This window comes from Chiloscyllium punctatum, chromosome 10 (assembly GCF_047496795.1).
Source record: "Chiloscyllium punctatum isolate Juve2018m chromosome 10, sChiPun1.3, whole genome shotgun sequence".
NCBI lineage: Eukaryota > Metazoa > Chordata > Chondrichthyes > Orectolobiformes > Hemiscylliidae > Chiloscyllium > Chiloscyllium punctatum.
The window spans coordinates 115,839,927-115,860,446 of NC_092748.1; the positions used below are offsets into that span (position 1 = coordinate 115,839,927).

The 20,520-nt window shown below is 42.1% G+C and overlaps 1 protein-coding gene across 4 annotated transcripts in view; it reads left to right on the forward strand.

Annotated features, from left to right (window-relative positions):
* LOC140482474 (obscurin-like) overlaps window positions 1-20,520 on the forward strand; it is a 322,475-nt gene that overhangs the window by 83,859 nt on the left and 218,096 nt on the right. For all 4 annotated transcript variants that reach the window (XM_072580002.1, XM_072580005.1, XM_072580003.1 and 1 more), the window contains 2 exons: window positions 17,023-17,292; window positions 19,234-19,503. In XM_072580002.1, coding sequence (XP_072436103.1) covers window positions 17,023-17,292; window positions 19,234-19,503 — 540 coding nt within the window. The remainder of the gene's footprint in view (window positions 1-17,022; window positions 17,293-19,233; window positions 19,504-20,520) is intronic.

A 20,520-nucleotide genomic window follows, 5' to 3' on the forward strand; every position in this document is an offset into this window, starting at 1 on the left:
TTCCATACACCATACACGTATCACCCTCTGTGTGAAATAGTTGCCCCTTAGGTCTCTTTTATGTCTTCCCTCTCTCACCCTAAACTTTTGTCCTCTAGTTCCGGACTCCCTCACCCCAGGGAAAAGACTTTGCCCATTTTCCCTATCCATGCCCCTCATAATTTTGTAAACCTCTATAAGGTCACCCCTTAGCCTCCGACGCTCCAGGGAAAACCACCCCAGCCTGTTCAGCCTCTCCCTATAGGTCAAATCCTCCAACCCTGGCAACATTCTTGTAAATCTTTTCTGAAACCTTTCAAGTTTCACAGCATCTTTCCGATAGGAAAGAGACCAGAATTGCATGCAATATTCCAACAGTGGCCTAACCAATGTCCTGTACAGCCGCAACATGACCTCCCAATAAAGTCTCTGACCAATAAAGGAAAACATACCAAACACCACCTTCACTATCCTATCTACCTGTGACTCCACTTTCAAGGAGCTATGAACCTGCACTCCAAGGTCTCTTTGTTCAGTAACACTCCCTAGGACCTTACCATTAAGTGTATAAGTCCTGCTAAGATTTGCTTTCCCAAAATGCAGCACCTCGCATTTATCTGAATTAAACTCCATCTGCCACTTCTCAGCCCATTGGCCCATCTGCTCAAGATCCTGTTGTAATCTTAAGTAACTGTCTTCACTGTCCATACACCTCCAATTTTGGTGTCATCTGCAAACTTACTAACAAAACCTCTTATGCTCACATTCAAATCATTTATATAAATGAAAAGTAGTGGACCCTGCACCAATCCTTGTGGCACTCCACTGGTCACATATTCCACAACAGTAGGTGTTGGTCATGAACTGTTTTGGGTACCATGGGGTGCTGTGTATGGTGGAATTGTTAGAATGCTTATATCTGAGTGAGAAGGTTGTGGGTTCAAATTCTATTGCAGGTTCAAGCATAAAAATGAAGGCTGCTACTCTGGTGCAGTACTGAGGGAGTGCTAAGTTGCAGGAGATGCTGTGTCTCGGATAAGAAATTAAATCTAAGGTTCATCTGCCTTCATAGGTGGATGAGAAAGATCAAAGACGAGCAGAGGAGTTTGTTATGGTATTTATTCCTGGATGGGGATTGCTTTAAAAAAAATTCTCTGGTCATTACCAGATTGCTATTTGTGGGAGCTTGCTTGCTGTGTGCAAGTTAACTGCTTCATTTTCTACATTACAGCAATGACTATGCAACTAACAAAGTATCTTGTTGGCTGTAAAGCACATTGAGAGCATAAGAAATAGAATCAGGGGTAGTCAGTTTAGCCTTGTATTTCCATTCAATAGGATCATAGTTATTCTAGCACTTCTCATGTTGACTTTTGTGCCCTTTCTCTGTAACTCTTGATTTCCCTACTAATCAAAAATCTATCCATCTCAGTCTTTAGTATACATAACGAAACCCGCCCTCATCCCAACCCACCTCACCTCCACCTCCTGGCTGCCTGTGGCAAGGAATTCCAAAGATTCTCAACCCTCTGAGACAAGAAATTCCTCCTCATCTGTCTTAAATTGGTGCCCTAGTATTCTAAGACTATGCCCTCTGGCCTTAGATTCTACTAAGAGGGGAACATCCTCTCAGCATTTACCCTGCTCAGCCCCTTAAGAGTCCTATATGTCTCAATGAGATCACCTGTCATTCTTTTAAACTCTAGTGAGTAGAGTCAAGCATACAGCAGAAGGGACATAGCTAAACTATTTAAGTCTTGGTTAAGAGAGAATATGTTGCTACAGAAGGACATGGGCTCAGTCTTTATTCCAGAGACTTGCACAAAATATCCAGGCTGATACTCTCAGTATTGACTCTGGAATGATTCCTGCAAATCGGAGGGTAGCCAGTGTCTCCCTACTATTTAAGAAGAGACCAAGAGAGAAAATAGAGAGAGGTATATGCCTGTCAACATCCTATCAGTAGTGGGAAACATGTTGAAATCAATTGTAAACCTAAACACAACACCAGGTTATAGTGCAGCATGTTTATTTGGAAGCACCGGCTTTCAGGCGGTGACTCATTCATCCGAAAGCTAGTGCTTCCAAATAAACATGTTGGCTTATAACCTGGTGTTGTGAGACTTTTAATTTTGTACACCCTAGTCCAGCATCGGAATCTCTGAATCATTATTATAAACCTGTTTGATTATCTGATTGGGCATCATCAGCCTGGATTTATGAATGGAAAATTGTGTTTGATGAACTTTTTGGAATTTCTCGAAGATGTTATTATCAAAATTGATAAAGGAGAGCTGATGGATGTCGGAGACGATGAGGTGTAGGAACAGAAGTAAGCCCATTCAGACCATCGAGTCTACACCACCATGGCTGATTTGATAATCCTCAACTCCACTTTCCCTGCCAGCACACTTAGATTTTCAGAAGGCTTTCGATTAGATTCCTCACAAGAGGCTGCTTATAAATATTAGAGGACCTGGGATAGGAGGTAATGTATTTACATGGATTAATGGTTGACTAACAGACAGAAAACAGAGTGCAGGAATAAATGGATAATTCTCACAAAGGCAGACTGTGATTGAAAAAAAGATATGTAGTTGGGCCTCAGCTTTTTTGTATTATTTCAAACTTTGTGGATGATACAAAGCTAAATGGGAATATGTATTGTGAGGAGAATGTCAATGGTTTCTGGAGGATTTGGACAGAGTTAGTGAATGGGCAGGAACATGGTAGATGGAATATAATGTGCAAAATGTGAGGTCATGCACTTTGGTAGGAGAAACAGATATGCAGAGTATTTCTTAAATATAGTAAAATGTAGATATACAAAGGACCTTGGTGTTTTTGTCAATAAGTTATTAAGGCTAATATGCAGGTATAGCAAGGAAAAAGAAAGGCTAATGGAATGTCAGACTTTATTGCAAGGGGGTTCAAGTACAGGAGCTATGAGATCTTACTTTAGTTGAACAGGAACTTGGTGTATGTAATTTTGGTCTCCTTATCTCAGAAAAGATATTACTTTCATATAAGGAGTGCAGTAAAGGTTCACTTGACTTGTTCCCAGAACAAAGAACAAAGAAAAATCTTCTTTGTTGCTTGGAGCTGATCCAAATCTACTGTCTAAACCTATCTCTCAGTTCCTAAGCATCTGTGTAGCCCTCTGCTCCCCACCTACTCATGCATCTGTCCAGACACACCTTAAACAAATCTACCGTGCCTGCCCCTACTACCTCTGCTGGCAATGCGTTCCAGGCACCTACCACCCTCTGTATATCCCCCTTAAACCTTTCACCTCTCATCTTGAACGTGTCACCTCTCTTAATTAAATCCCTCACCCTGGGAAAAAGCTTATCTCTATCTACCCTGCCTATATCCTTAATGATTTTATAGACCTCAATCAGGTGCCCCCTCTATCTCCTTTTTTCTAATGAAAACAATCCTAACCTACTCAATCTCTCTTCGTAGCTAGCACCTTCTATACCAGGCAACATCCTCGTAAACCCTCTCCAAAGCATCTACATCCTCTTGGCAAAGTGGCGACCAGAACTGTACACAGTATTCTAAATGCAGCCGAACCAATGTCGTGTACAATTTTAACATGACCTACCAGCTCTTATACTCAATACCCTGACCGATGATGGCAAGCATACCATATGCCTTCGTGACCACTCTATCCAACTGTGTAGCTAACTTCAGGGTACAATGATCCCGAACTCTCAGATCTCTGCTTGTCAACTTTTCCCAAGGCTCTTCTGTTTACAGTGTAGTTTGCTCTAGAATTAGACTTCCCAAAATATATCACCTCACATTTGCCTGGATTGAACTCCATCTGCCACTTCTCTGCCCAACTCTCCAGTCTATCTATATTCTCTTGTATTCTTTGACAGTCCCCCATGCTTTCTGTTACTCCACCAATCTTTGTGTCATCTGCAAACTTACTGATCATACCAACAATGTCCTCTTCCAGATGATTTATGTATATCACAAACAACAGTGGCCCCAGCACAGATCGCTGTGAAACACCACCTTTCTCCATTTCGAGAAATTCCCTTCAATTACTACTCTCTGTTCCTGTTGCTCAACTAGTTCTTTATCCACCTAGCTACAGCACCCTGCACACCACGTGACCTCATTTGCTCCACTAGCTTACAATGGGGAACCTTAACAAACACCTTACTAAAGTCCATGTATATGGCATCTACAGCCCATCCTTCCCAGGATGGCGGAACTCTCCTCTGAAGAAAGATTGGACAAACTGGGCCTGTATTTTCTTAAGTTTCAAGAACGATACTTAAAGGGACAGACTGGGTAGATGTAGGTACGTTGTTTCCTCTGTTTGGAGAATCTAGATCCTGGGCACAATTTAAAAAGAAGTGGGGGGGCGGGCTCTCTCTTTGGAGATCAACACACACTGTTTTCCTGGCCAACACTTCTGTCTCAGGCCTGCTGCATTGCTCCAGCAAAGTTCAATGCAAGCTGAAAGAACAGCATCACATTTTCCGCTTAGGAACCCTGCAAGACTCAATATTAAGTTCAATAAATTTAGAGCATGAACACTTCTTTCCATGTCCTTTACCCATTTCTGCAACCCAGATCCTGTCATGATGTGGGCTGCTTTCAGCACAGCCAGCCCATTTTAACCTAGTTTTGGTCCCCATTATCAATTCTTCTTCCTCGATGGCATATAAAAGCTTTAATAGCTCCTTTAATACTGTCTTGTACTGCTGAAAATGTGTGCCGTTTTGTTTTTTCAAATTGCAAAACTCTGCTAGTATTTCAGCTGTATAGAAATGTCTGACATCCATTCCAGTTCATAATACAAAGGAAAAATATGTGGAAGTATGATGTGGTGGTAATACAGAGGCGGTAATACAGAGACACACAAGACTGGGAGTTAAATATTCCTGGGCAGAATGTATTGAGAAGAGAAAGAGGAATAATTCAGTCGGAAGATTAGAAAGATATACCAACATTTTAGCATAGATATGATGAGTGATTCAAATATAGAAGAGACTGGTAGTATGCAGGGCAGCAAAGGGTAAATGTTCCTATATTATGTTGGGGAGATTTTTCTACATCAGTGTGTCCAGTTCAACAAGAAAGGATGCATTATTGGACCTAGTCCTTGGGATTGAAGTGTGCCAACCAGATCACCTGCCAGTGGGGGAACATTTAGGAGTCTGGGATCGTTATTTTTAAAACCTAAAGAACTGCAGATGCTGTAAATCAGAAACAAAGACAAAAATTGCTAAAAAAACTCAGCAGGTCTGGCAGCATCTGTAGAGAGAAATCAGAATTAATGTTTCACGTCAGTATATTATACGGTTCAGGACAATGGTGGAGAATGATATGCAACAATCCAGAGTGAGAAGGTTCAGTAGCTGGAAAATGCATTTAACTGGGGCAAGAACAGAGCTGAGCAGATTTAACTGGAAGAAGAGGGTGATGGGAAAATCTGTAACTGAGCAATTGGTTACTTTGAAAGATGAGGTGGTTTGGTTACAGTCAAGGTATGTGTCCTCAAATGGAAAAGACAAACTAATACATTTATTAAAATTACATCAACTTAATTTCAAAACCACACAGCAGCTGTCATCTTCAGTGTCTTTCTTTTTCCGGCTGAGATATCTCCCTGGAGATAGAAATTAATATTAAAAAGAGAGCGTGCTAATGGCAGGTGACACAAAGAAAATAAAATTGAGAAACAAGAAAAATCCTGAAAGTTCAGACTAGGGTGAAAAAAAAACGAAGAGAAGCAAAGAGGAATTATGAGAAAAAAACTAGCAGCCAATGTAAAGTGGTGTCCAAAATCTTCTATGACCATATAAATTGAGAATGAGTGATAAAAGGAGTGGGGTCAGTTAGGGACCAAAAAGGGGATTTACAGCTCAAGGCAGGGGGCATGATTGAGGTGTTAGAAGAATACTTTGCATCTGTCTTTACAAAGGAGGCAGATGCTGTCCAGGTCATAGTACAGAAGAGGCAACTCGGTCACGAGAAGTATTCAAATTAATAAGGAAGATATCTTGGATAGATTGTTGGTTGTTGAAGTTGACAAAGCACTGTGATTAGATGAGATGCATTCAAGGATTCTGAAGGATGTGAGCATAGAAATTGTTGGGGCACGGGGTGCAATCTTTTAGTCTTTCACAGGAGGTTCCAGAAGACTGGAGATTTGCAAACATTATGGCCTTGTTCAAGGAAGTTTGTAAAGATTGGACCAGAAATTTCAGACTAGTCAGTTTAACTTAAGCAGCAGGAATCTTCGAGAAACATTTTTTCAGAATAGAATTAGTAGTTACATGGAAAAAGGTGAGTTGGTTAGAAAGGGTCAGCATGGATTTCTAAAGGGAAAATTGTAATTTACTAACTGGCTGAAGTTTTTTGAGGAGGTAGCAGGCTCGGTTGAGGGTTATGCTGTTGGTGTGGTCTACATGGATTTCCATAAGATGTTTGATACAGTGTCATGCGACAGACTTATTGTTATGAAGTTGAAGGCATGTTCTGTACCTTTGAGAGAATGAATGTTGTTCTGCACTGAGAACTTACAAGCACGTGTGATATGACTAGATATCAGTCTCAGAGTGTACTGAAAAATTGAAAATGTGTAACATTTGGCTGTGAAGTGGATACCTGAGTTGGTTGCTGTTTTGATGACAATTCAAATTTGCCAGTCAGTTTAAATTATGCCCCAGGATACTAAAACCCAATTGAGTTTGTATTTATTATTTTGTCAACATCGAACTAATGAGACGATCTGGTATTGTAGATATAAAAATGCAGATGTTTTGAAAATTGCAGTCAGAGCAACTGCCATCGAAAGAGACCCAAGAAATTAGGAAACACTCTGTCAAAGGTATCTTTTCATATGAAATATATTCGCAGTAAAAAAAAAGATGATGACCCAGGGTGATCTTCAGCCGGAAGAAGAAAGACATCGAAGACTACATGTGCTGTATGGTTTTGAAATTAAGTTGATGTAATTTTAATAAGTGTATTATTGGAACAGTATATTGTTAGAGTTGGAAGCAGGTAATAAGCAGTTAAGAGAAAGGGGGGCTTAGAGTTGTGAATAGTTGTTGTTAATGTTCAGTTTGAGAGTTAAAGACTAAATTGATATAATTTGCTTTAAATAGTGGAATTTGGGAGTTCTCTGTCACTCACATTTTGATAGATTACGAGGCAAGATGAGCTTTTATGGCTGTATGGTTTGATTAACCGAAGGATTCACCGCATTGTCATAACACTTGGGAAGAAAGTTATAGGTCATGATATAAAAGGTACAGTAGCAATGTAGATACAAAATAGATTAAATGATAGGAAACAGCATTAATCAATGGATTTTATTTGGGCCAGAGGAAGGGTAGTGGAGTTCCCTAGGTGTCAGTATTGAGCCTCTTGCTTTTCCTGTTTTATTTCAATGATCTGGATCTTAGTGTGCAGGGGCTAGTTTCAAAGTTTGGAATGAAGCTTGGAAGGATTGTAAACACTGAGGAGGATAGTGTGCAACTCCAAAAGGACAATTTAGTAGATGGGGTTGATAGGTACAGATGAGGTTCAATGCAGAGAAGTGTGAAGTGATGCATTTTGATAAGTAGAACATTGAAAATCAATATAAAGTAGGGGGTATTCTACAGGAGTGCAGGATTAGAAGGACCTGGGTATTTAAGTGCACAAATCGTTGAAGGTCACAGAATAGGTGGAGAGGGCAGTTAATAAAGCACACAATGTTCTCAATTTTATAAAGAGAGGCATAGAAAAGCAAAGAGGTGATCAGAAACAAAGCAGAGGAAGGATCACTAGACCCAAAATCTTAACTCTGATTTCTCTGCTCAGATGTTGCCAGACATGCTGAGCTTTTCCAGCTGTTTTGTTTTTTTGTTTTGTTTCTCATTTACAGTGTCCATAATTCTTTTGGTTTTTATTTAGCAAGTCGGTGATGTTGAATATGTATAAGACACTCATTAGACCTCAACTAGTGTATTTTATACAGTTGTAAGTGCAACATTGTAGGAAAGGTGGAAATGTATTGAAGAGGGTGTAGAATCGATTTATAAGAATGGTTCCAGGAAAGAGAAACTTCAGTGATGAGGATAGATTGAAGACATTGGGAGGATTCTCCTTGGAGAGAAGGCGGCTGAGAGGAAATCGCATAGAGGTTTTCAACATGAATGGACTGGACTAAGTATATAGGGAGAAACTGTTCTAGCTCTCCTGTGAAAACAACCAGAACTCTATCAACAAACACATTGACTTGGATCCCATTTGTCACCCCTGAGAAAATGAACCGCAAATGACGTCATCACAGGAAATGACGTCACCAACCCAAGGAAACCTAAACACATAAATTGAAAGCGGGCCATGCCACCAGTGCTTCATCCAGAGGCTCACTGATAATGTTACCTAATACGGTGACAAAACGTCTGAAAACAAACCTTCCCGCTCAGTGAGCAAACCTACATCCAGAACCTCAACCTAAGTTACAAATCTTCTCAAAACTCGCTAAAATACAAAACTGTTTGGGTGCTGGAGACCTGAAACAAAAATAGAAATTGTTGGACATATGTGAAAGGTCTGGCAGCAGCTGTGGAGAAGAAGCAGAATTAATCTTTTGAGATCAATCTGACTCTTCTGACGAAGATAGATTAAATAGATTCAAAAGTGATTTACAAGTGAAGTAAGGGTGAAGTGAGCAAAACATTTTCACTCAGCAAGTAGTTAGAGTATGGAGTGCACTGCCTGGAAATGTGATGGAGGCAAATTCAATTGAGGCATTCAAGAGGGTATTGGATCATTAATTAGCTAAAGATAATGTACAACAGTATGGGAAAAAGACACGAGAGTGGCGCATGGTAATGATGCTCATTTGAACAGCTGGTGCACACATCATGGGCTGCAGGACAGGAAAAAAAAATTGTTGCTGTTACAGCCACTCCTTTTTTGAGGTATTATGAGGTGTTGGAGGTGATTTCCTTGAATTCCAGGAACAGCAATTACTAGTTCATATGCTGTTGCATTGTTTTAGAACTTTGTGGGTGGGGGGAGATCAAAACAACAGCACTTTAAAAAGGAGAAAGACAGAGAAAGGTAGTGACTACATGGTCAGAGAAAGAAACCAATACTGCTGTCAGTTACTGCCTTTGTTATTTGAGTTCAAATATCTCTGGACATCGGAGTGCATCTAGTGAATAGTGAAATTCACAACTTACTTTGGAGGAACCTGTGTGGGAGAGCTCATAACACAGGAACAGATAAGTGCATAATTTTTAAGTGTAACCTTGCTGTAAATCTACAATAGTTAGTAGAGTGATATGCCTTATTAATATCTGTCTGATTTGGAGATGCCGGTGTTGGACTGGGGTGTACAAAGTTAAAAATCACACAACACCAGGTTATAGTCCAACAGGTTTAATTGGAAGCACACTAGCTTTTGGAATGACGCTCCTTCATCAGGTGATTGTAGAGGGATCGATCATAACACAGAATTTATAGCAAAAGTTTGAAGATGGAAAATTATAGGCCAATCAGCTTAACCTCGGTTGTTGGTAAAATTCTAGAATCCATCATTAAGGATAAGGTTTCTAAATTCTTGGAAGAGCAGAGTCTGATTAGAACAAGTCAACATGGATTTAGTAAAGGGAGGTCATGCCTGACAAACCTGTTGGAATTTTTTGAAGAGGTAACAAGTAGGTTAGACCAGGGAAACCCAGTGGATGTGGTCTATCTGGACTTTCAAAAGGCCTTTGATAAGGTGCCACACGGGAGGCTGCTGAGCAAGGTGAGGGCCCATGGTGTTCGAGGTGAGCTGCTGGGATGGATTGAGGATTGGCTATCTAACAAGGCAGAGAGTTGGGATAAAAGGTTCTTTTTCAGAATGGCAGCCGGTGACGAGCGGTGTCCCGCAGGGTTCGGTGCTGGGGCCACAGCTGTTCGCATTATATATTAATGATTTGGATGAGGGAACCGGGGGCATTCTAGCGACGTTTGCCGATGATACGAAGTTAGGTGGACAGGCAGGTAGGACTGAGGAAGTGGGGAGGCTACAGAAGGATCTAGACAGGTTGGGAGAGTGGTCCAGGAAATGGCTGATGGAATTTAACGTGAGCAAGTGCGAGGTCTTGCACTTTGGCAAAAAGAATAAAAGCATGGACTACTTTCTAAATGGTGAGAAACTTAATAAAGCCAAAGCACAAAGGGATCTGGGAGTGCTAGTCGAGGATTCTCTAAAGGTAAACATGCAGGTTGAGTCTGTGATTAAGAAAGCGAATGCAATGTTGTCTCTTATCTCAAGAGGGTTGGAATATAAAAGCAGAGATGTACTACTAAGACTTTATAAAGCTCTGGTTAGGCCCCATTTGGAGTACTGTGTCCAGTTTTGGTCCCCACACCTCAGGAAGGACATACTGGCACTGGAACGTGTCCAGCGGAGATTCACACGGATGATCCCTGGAATGACAGGTCTAGCATATGAGGAACGGCTGAGGATACTGGGATTGTATTCGTTGGAGTTTAGAAGATTAAGGGGAGATCTAATAGAGACGTACAAAATAATACATGGCTTTGAAAAGGTGGATGCTAGAAAATTGTTTCTGTTAGGTGAGGAGACTAGGACCCGTGGACACAGCCTTAGAATTAGAGGGGGTCATTTCAGAACGGAAATGCGGAGACATTTCTTCAGCCAGAGAGTGGTGGGCCTGTGGAATTCATTGCCACGGAGTGCAGTGGAAGCCGGGACGCTAAATGTCTTCAAGGCCGAGATTGATAGGTTCTTGTTGTCTAGAGGAATTAAGGGCTACGGGGAGAGTGCTGGCAAGTGGAGCTGAAATGCGCATCAGCCATGATTGAATGGCGGAGTGGACTCGATGGGCCGAATGGCCTTACTTCCACTCCTATGTCTTATGGTCTTAAGGAGCGTCGCTCTGGAAGCTAGTGTGCTTCCAATTAAATCTGTTGGACTATAACCTGGTGTTGTGTGATTTTTAACTTAATATCTGTCTGTTGATTACATTTAAAAAATATAAACCATAAGTAGTAACTTAGCCTGGCGCAGTGAGATTTTAGAGCAATAAGACAGCGCTATTTTCTGTCTGTATAGATTGTGAAGGAGCAAAGATGGTCTTAAGTGGAGTACTGTACTCTTCGTGTTGGATGTGGGAGCTTATGGAGAGTTTCCATGTTAGTGATGATTATATCTGCAGGAAGTATCTTTGGTTACAAATCCTATTGGATCGCATGGATCGGTTGGAACAGCAATTAGAGGCAATAAGGAACTTACAGGAGCTAGTGGAAAAACTAGGTAAAAACAATGACTGCAGATGCTGGAAACCAGATTCTGGATTAGTGGTGCTGGAAAAGCACAGCAGTTCCGACAGCATCCAAGGAGCAGTAAAATCGAGATTTTGGGCAAAAGCCCTTCATCAGGAATACAGGCAGAGTGCCTGAAGGGTGGAGAGATAAATGAGAGGAGGGTGGGGGTGGGGAGAAAGTAGCATAGAGTAGATTCTTGTAGAGAGAGGAGGAAAACTTCTTCAAGGCAGGCATCCTTGCAAGAGGATTTGCAGTAGGGTTAAAATCAGATAGGTAAAAACAATGACTCCAGATGCTGGAAACCAGATTCTGTTAGTAGTGCTGGAAAAGCACAGCAGTTCAGGCAGCATCCGAGGAGCAGTAAAATCGACGTTTCGGATAAAAGCCCTTCATCAGGAATACAGGCAGAGTGCCTGAAGGTTGGAGAGATAAATGAGAGGAGGGTGGGGGTGGGGAGAAAGTAGCATAGAGTAGATTCTTGTAGAGAGAGGAGGAAAACTTCTCAGCTAGGGGATGTGATGGATACAGTTATAGGAAGGGAGAAAAGCTGCAGATACAATCAGGTAGATGGGTTAACCTGAGGAAAAGTAGGAGAGGGAGGCAGGTATTGCAGGAGTCTCCTATAGCTGATACAAGTATGGTGTTTTGGAAAATCTAGGGGGTCATGGACTCTCAGGGCAATGTAGCGTGAGCAGTCAAGTACCTGATACCGAGAATGTATCCAATGTAATGAGGAGTACGTCAGGTTCCACGCAATTGATTGTGATAGGGGACTCTCTCATCAGAGGCACTGACAGACATTTCTACAGCCGGCAGTGAGAAATCAGAATGGTGTGTTGTGTCCCTGGTTCCAGGATCAAGGTTATCTCAGAAAGGGTGCAGAATGTTCTCAGAGGGGAGAGGGACCAGCAGGAGGTTGTTGTAACATTGGAACTAACAACATAGGAAGGGAAGAGGATGAGGTTCTGAAGGGAGAATATAGAAAGTTAGGCAGGAATTTAAAAAGGAGATCTTTGAGGATGGTAATATTTGGATTATTCCCGGTGCTACAAGTTACAGAGGATAGGAGTAGGAGGAGAGAACAGTGAATGTGTAGCTGAGGAGCTGGTGCAGGGGAAAAGCATTAACATTTTTGGATCATTGAATCTCTTCTGGGGCAGAGTGACCTGTATGAGAAGGATGGATTGCACCTGAATTGGAAGTGTACTAATATACTGGCAGGAAGATTTGCTAGAGCTGCTCAGTAGGATTTAAACTAGTAAGATGGGAGAGTTGGGACCCAGGGAGATCGTGAGGAAAGAGATCAATCTGAGACTGGTACCGTTGGGAAAAGAAGCGAGTCAAACATTTAGGGCAGGCAGGGACAAAGCAGAGAGCAAGGTAGGACTAATAAATTAAGCTGCATTTATTTCAATGCAAGAGGCCTAACAGGGAAGGCAGATGAACTGAAGGCATGGTTAGGAACATGGGACTGGGATATCATAGCAAGTACAGAATTGTGGCTCAGGGATGGACAGGACTTGCAGATTAATATTCCAGGATACAAATGCTACAGGAAGGGTAGAAAGGGAGGCAAGAGAGGAGGGGGAGTGGCATTTTTGGTAAGGGATAGGATTATAGCTGTGCTGAGGGAGGATAGTCCCAGAAATACATCCAAGGAAGTTATTTGGCTTGAACTGACAATAAGAAAGGGATGATCACCTTATTGGAATTCTAGTATAGACCCCCGAATAGTCAGAGGGAAATTGAGAAACAAATTTGTAAGGAGATCTCAGTTATCTGTAAGAATAATATGGTGGTTCTGGTAGGTGATTTTAACTTTCCAAACATAGACTGGGACTACCACAGTGTTAAGGAGTTTAGATGGAGAGGAATTTGTTAAGCATGTACCTGAATGTACCTACTAGAGAAGGTGCAAAACTTGACCTATTCTTGGGAAATAAGGTGGGACAGATGACTGAGGTTTCAATGAGGGAGCACTTTGGGTCCAGTGACCATAATACTATTAGTTTTTAAATATTAATGGAAAAAGGTAGACTGGATCTGAAAGTTGAAGTACTAAATTGGAGGAAAGTACTAAATTTGAGAGTAATAGGCAAGAACTTTGAAAAGTTGATTGTGGACAGATGTTCACAGGTAACGGGACAGCTGGAAAATAGGGAGTCCAGAGACAGTATATTCCTGTCAGGGTGAAAGGCAAGGCTGGTAGGTGTAGGGAATGTTGGATGACTGGAGAAATTGAGGTTTTGGTTAAGAAAAAGAAGGAAGCATATGTCAGGTATAGACAGCAGAGATCGAGTGAATCCGTAGAAGAGTATAAAGACAGTAGCAGTATACTGAAGAGGGAAATCATGAGGGCAAAAAAGCGTTATGACGTAGAGTTAAGGAGAACCCAAAGGGTTTTTACAGATACATTAAGGACAAAAGCGTAACTAGGGAAAGAATAGGGCCCCATAAAAATCAGCAAGGCAGCCTGTATGTGGAGCCACAAGAGAAGGGGAGATATGAAATGAGTATTTTACATCAGTGTTCACTGTGGAGAAGGACATGGAAGATATGGGGAAATAGATGGTGACATCTTGAAAAATGTCCATGTTACTGGATATCTTAAAACTCATAAAGATGGATAAATTCTCAGGATCTGATCAGATGTACCCTAGAACTCTGTGGGAAGCTAGGGAAGTGATTGCTGGGATATTTGTATCATATTTGTATAGTCACAGGTGAGGTGCTGGAAGACTGGAGGTTGGCTAACTTGATGCAACTATTTCAAGAAAGGTGATCAGGAAAAGCCAGGGAACTACAGACCCATGAGCCTGACATCTACGGTGGATACATTGTTGAGAGAATCCAGAGGGACTGGATTTGCATGTATTTGGAAAGGCAAGGACTGATTGGGGATATTCAACATGACTTTGTGCATGGGAAATCATGTCTCACAAACTTGATTGAATTTTTTGAAGAGGTAATGAAGAGAACTGATGAGGGCAGAGGAGTGGATGTGATCTATCTGGACGTCAGTCATGTGTTCAACAAGGTTCCTCATGGTAGACTGGTTAGCGAGGTTAGGTCACATGGAATACAGAGAGAACCTAGCTATTTGGATACATACAGATACAAAACTGGCTCCAAGGTAGAAGACAGAAGGTGGTGGTGGATGAATGTCTTTCAGACTGGAAACCTGTGACCAGTGCTGTGCCACAAGGATCAATGCTGGGTCCACTGCTTACATCAGTTACATAAATGGATTGGATGTGAACATGGGAGGTATAGTTAGTAAGTTTGCAGATGGCATCGGAAGTGGAGATGTAGTGAACAGCAAAGACGGTTACCTCAGAGTACAATGGGATCTTGATCAGATAGGCCAATGGGCTGAGGAGTGGCAGATGGAGTTTAATTTAGATAAATGTGAGATGTTGCATTTTGGAAAGGCAAATCAAAGCAGGACTTATACATTTAGTGGTTACGCCCTGGGAAGCGTTGAACAAAGAGACCTTGGAATCCAGGTCCATAGTTCCTTGAAAGTGGAGTAGCAGGAAGAGAGGATAGTGAAGGAGGCATTTGGTATTCTTTCCTTTATTGGTCAGGTCATTGGGTATAGATTAGATTCCCTATAGTATGGAAACAGGCCCTTCGGCCCAACAAGTCCACATTGACCCTCTGAAGAGTAACCCACCCAGACCAATTCCCGTACCCTACATTTACCCCTGACTGTTGCACCGAACACAATTTAGCATTGCCAATGCACCTAACCTGCACATCATTGGATTGTGGGAGGAAACTGGAACACGCAGACACGGGGAGAACGTGCAAACTCCACACAGACAGTTGCCCGAGGCCAGAATTGAACTCAGGTTCCTGGTGCTGTGAGGCAGCAGTGCTAACCAGTCAGCCACTGTGCTGCCCTTAAGAGTTGGGAGGTCATGTTGCGACTGTGTTGGACATTGGTTAATCCTCCTTTGGAATATACTGTGCAATTTTGGCCTTCCTTCTATCGGAAGGATATTGTAAGTCTCTTCTGAACCCTTTCAAGATTCACAAAGATCTTGCTCGGGTTGGAGGGTTTGAGCTATATGGAGAGGCTGAATAGGCTGGTGCCTGTTTTCCCTGGAGCGTTCGAGGCTGAAGAGTGACCTTATAGAGGTTTATAAAATCTTGAAGGTCATGGATTGGGTAAATCTATAAGGTCTTTTCCCCAGAGTGGGGGAATCCAGACGTAGAGGGCTTAAGTTTAGGGTGAGAGAGATAAAATTTAAAAAGGACCTAAGGGGCAACCTTTTCACGCAGAAGGTGGTGCATGTACGGAATGAGCTGCCAAAGGAAGTGGTGGAGACTGGTAAAGTTACAACATTTAAAAGGCGTCTAAATGGATATATGAATCGGAAGAGTTTAGAGGGACATGGGCCAAGTGCTGGCAAATGGGACTAGATTATCCTAGGATATCTGGTCAGCATAGACAAGTTGGTCCGAAGGGTCTGTTTCCATGATGTACATCTCTATTCCACTATCTCCTTTAAACTTTATCCCTCTCACCTCAAACTAAGGCCCCTTAGATTTGATATTTTCATTTTAGGCTCAAGACTCTTGACTATCCACCCTATACATGCCTCTCATAGTTTTATATTTTACTACCTGGATCAGGTTGTCCCTCAGCCTTCAACCCTCTTGCGAAGATAATCCAAGGTTGGCGAACCTCTTCTTATAGCTAATATGTTCCAACCCAGGCAATATCCTGTTAACCCTCTTCTGCTTCCTCTCCTAAGTTCCACATCCTTCCTGTAGTGTGGTGTCCACACTGCACAGAATATAAATGTGGACTAACTCAAGTTTTATGTAACTGCAACATGACTTGCCAACATGTATACTCACCGGTGTGTTTGATGAATGCAAGCATGCCATTCATCTTCTTTACCTTGTGCATGAATTGCAGAGGGTTGTTTGCAGGTGCATCTCTATGACTTTATGAATGGCCACATTGTGAGCCATAACAATTCAGTGGTCCTTCACAGTAGATTCAAATGTTAAAGCATGAGGGCTGGTGGCACAGATTAGGTTTGTTCAGAAATATTTTCGAATCAACTTGTTCTGGGATGTTATTACACACCTCTGGAGTAGGTGGCAATTTAAACTCGGCCCCTGGCTCAAAGTTAGGGCAGTACCAATGTTGTACAAAAAGAGTGAGGAGTGATTTGATTCAGGTTCTTCAATTAATAAAAGATGTTGACAGGATTAATAGAAAAACTATTTCCTCTGATGTTTTAATGGGGTATGGTGCAGTTGTAGGGGGGTGAAGTCCAGACAGGGATTCAAAGGGCAGGCTGTTCATGGGCAATGCTAAAAGATGAGGGTGGGGGGGCGGGGGGGGGGGGCATGGTGCTTGAAGCTCTGGTACAGATCAATCATGGGTCTTATTAAATGGTGTAATGGGCTTGAGAGACCAAATGGCCTCCTTCTTTGTTAAACACACAACTGATTCAGTACTGTTCTTCAGGCCATACAAACCTGAGGTCCCACCAAGTCTGGGTGTGCAGTCCCAGTGTGAGCAGTACTCTCTCTTCTGTCTGTGTTTCTCTATCTCATGCTTTCTCTACCTCCTTTCTCACTCACTCTACCAGTCACATCTTGCTGTCTCTCGTTTTTGTTTTTCTCTCCTTGTTGCACAGTCCTCCTTTTGCTCTTATTCTATATTTTTCTTGATTTTCTCAATTTTTCTTTCTCTCTCTGTGTTGGACCCAGAGCCTCCAGTAAGAATTGTCAACAGTTCCTCTTCGCTGTTGAATGTACTGACTGGGGGTGAAATTGTCCTCTCGTGTGAGGTCTCACAGCCCAAGGCAGAAGTGACATGGTACAAGGATGGAGTGGAGGTGGAGCAGAGTGAGAGATCCACGATGGAGGTGGACAGAGGGTACAGGAAGTTGACCATTTGCCCAGCTGCTCTGGGGGACCAAGGAACGTATATGTGCAAAGCAGTTGACATCTCAGCGAAGTTTGAAGTGACTGTGTCTGGTGAGTCCTCAGTCAAGCCGCACTTGAACCATTGACATTCTTTCATGTGGTGTGGAGAGCACAGCTTTCATTCAGAGTTATAACAGAAGACACAGAGAAATCCCAGCAGGATCTCTGGATAAGTTGTCATGCTTCCAGATATCCTGCCTTGTTACAGAGGCAGAGTGAGACCATTTAATAATTTTTGGCTTCAAGGGTACTAAATGCATGGTCAGTAGTGGAATGTTTGGAGGGGGGAAACGGGAATGATTGAAATCAAGAATAGTCGAGAGGCAAAAATAGGTGGAGCTCAAAGATCCCAGAGAATTCAAAGTTTGTGAGAAGATTTGTAGCTCGGGTGCTCATTGTTGTGGTTCTGTTCACCGAGTTGGGAATTTGTGTTGCAAACGTTTCGTCCCCTGTCTAGGTGATATCCTCAGTGCTTGGGAGCCTCCGGTCACTGGAGCGGACAGCTGGAACTAACAACTGGAAGCAGCAGAAACAAATCACTATAAATGCTGGAGGAAACATCACAGAAGCGCTTCACAGGATGCTGCCAAGCACTGAGGATGTCACCTAGACAGGGGACGAAACGTCTGCAACGCAAATTCCCAGCTCGGCGAACAGAACCACAACATCCCAGAGAATCTGGTTTAGTATTAGAAACACATCAGCCAGGTTTCTTCAATTTACAAAAAAAACGTGTATTATAAATAAAGCTTACTCAAACAACTCATGCAGAGATTATTAATAAAGAAATGTTCGGACTCTGCAAATTTCAATATGATTTATATTAAATGTAGGAAGTTAGAATATGAAGCATCTTTGAGTGGCAGAATCCAAGGTTGAACAGCACCACTGAACATAGCAAACATGTCCGAGACTGATCTCTCAGATCTCTTAGCAACTCCCTCTTGACGTTAATGATGATGTGGGTCACTAATTTGCATCAAAGCTTAACAAAAGATTCCATTTCTTCTTTTTTGACGATTAAGCCTTGAAACCTCTACCACGATTGCTGATGTTCACTAAACTCCACCTTGTTCTCTTGGTCTGCATTCTCTTGATGTCTGGAAACGACACTCCAGCACTTAAATCCAATCACAGTAAGCTTCACTGACCCAGTACTGCCTTAGTTTATTTTTAAGCTCTAATCTGGTTTAGTTGTGCAGGTAGAAAGTTCCCTTCATCCTCACAGCTGTTCTGAACCCTTAGTTACACAGGGCTCCTCTGAGCTCCCTCAACTCCTAGGACTTTTCTGCAGCCTGGATTCCAACAACCAGCTGTCTGCTATTTCCTAGAAGTTGTCCATTCATTCTATCATCACAGCTATTTAACTGCTCTTGACTTGCCATGAAATCCCCAACTATAGGGGGATTTCAGTATGGAGCAAAAAACTTTTCAGTAGTTCCTCAAAGTTTTTCCACATTAAGATTGAATATGTTTTTGTCTTCTTCTCCAACTAAATGTGATCCAGTATCTACTTTACAGTATTTTGGTGTGATCTATTGAAAACATTGCAATGGGAATATTCTTTATCCTGTAATTTCAACAAAATTATATCTGCCCTGTACCAACTTTCTTCTCATCTTTTTCATTTTCTTTCATTCTCTGAATCACTTTCTCTCTCACTCTTTCATATTATGTTTTTCTTTTTCTAATTCTAGTTCTGTCTTTTTCTATCTCTTTATCCTTATTTCTCTTTTTTTTCTATTTCTTTGTGCCCTTATGATTTTTTAATTTCATATTCTCCTGCATGCCTCTCTTCCTCCTCTGTCTATCTCCCTACCTTCCTCTTCCTCTGATTTTTTTCTGTATATTGCCCTGCTCTCTAACAATTATTTTCCTCTTTGAATTTCTTTGTCACTCCTCCTCACACTCCCTTCCTTTATATTTTAGCTAATTTCCCTCACTCATCTCTCTCACTCCTCTCTCTTTCCCTCATCTCTGTGTTGGATCTAGATCCTCCAGTGAGAATTGTCGACAGCACCTCTCCGACGTTGAATGTACTGACCGGGAGTGAGCTTGTTCTTTTGTGTGAGGTCTCGCAGCCTGAGGCGGAGGTGAGATGGTACAAGGATGGGGTGGAGGTGGAGCACAGTGAGAGGGCCATGATGGAGGTGGACGGAAGATGTAGGAGGCTGACGATCCACCCTGCTACTATGGGGGACCAAGGAACATATGTGTGCGACGCAGTTGATGTCTCAGCCAAGTTTGAAGTGACTGTGTCTGGTGAGTCCCCAGTCAAGCCGCACTCTCTAACTCTTGACATCGTTCCCTTTGGTGGGGAGGGCACTGCTTTCATTCAGAGTTACAACAGGGGAGAAATCACAACAGGATCTCGGGGATAGATTGTCATATTCTCAGATGTCATGCCTTGATATAGAAGTCGAATGAGAAAGTTGTTCAATTCCTTACTTCAAGGTAACTGAAGACATGGCCAGCAATGGGGGAGAGGTGGGATTTGTTAGTTAATTAAATCAGGAACAGTTACGTTTGGCCTACATAATCTTTTCCTTTTCATAATTTTCTGTCAACCATCTGTAAGGCACAAGTCAAGATTGTGATAGAATATACATGCCTGGATGGGTGCAGCTCCAACAGCACTTAAAAAGCTTAACACCATCCAGGATAAAGCTGCCTGCTTGAATGGCAACACATCCACAATCAACCACTCAACACTCAGTTGCCACAGTATGTATCATTTAAAAGCAATGCCGAATTTTCCAAAATACCCTTAGACAGCACCTTCCAAACCTATGACCAATACCATATCGAAGAACAAGGGCAGTAGATGGGAACACCACCACCTGCAAGTTTCCATCCAAGTCACTCACTATCCTCACTTGGAAATATATTGCCATTCCTTCACCGTTGTTGGGTCAAAATTATGGAATTCCTTCCATTAGGGCATTCTGGGTCTGCTTACATCACATGGACTGTAGCACTTTAAGAAAGCAGCTTACCAACATCGTCTAAAGGGCAACTAGGTCTGCCAACTATGCCCATGTCCCCGACTGAATAAAGAACAACATAGAGAAGCTATTACAGTTCCATTTTATGTGTCTTGCTAGTTTGCAATCATAATCATTTGCCATTTTTTTAAAAAACAGCTTTTGGCCCTCCTTTGCTGAGATTACCAATTCTCCAGATTCATATAACCTCACATTGCTGCCAGGGAAAGAATGGATTGAGTTGCTAAGGAATGGAGTTTAGAGAGGCGACCAAAACAATGGCTTCAATTTCCCT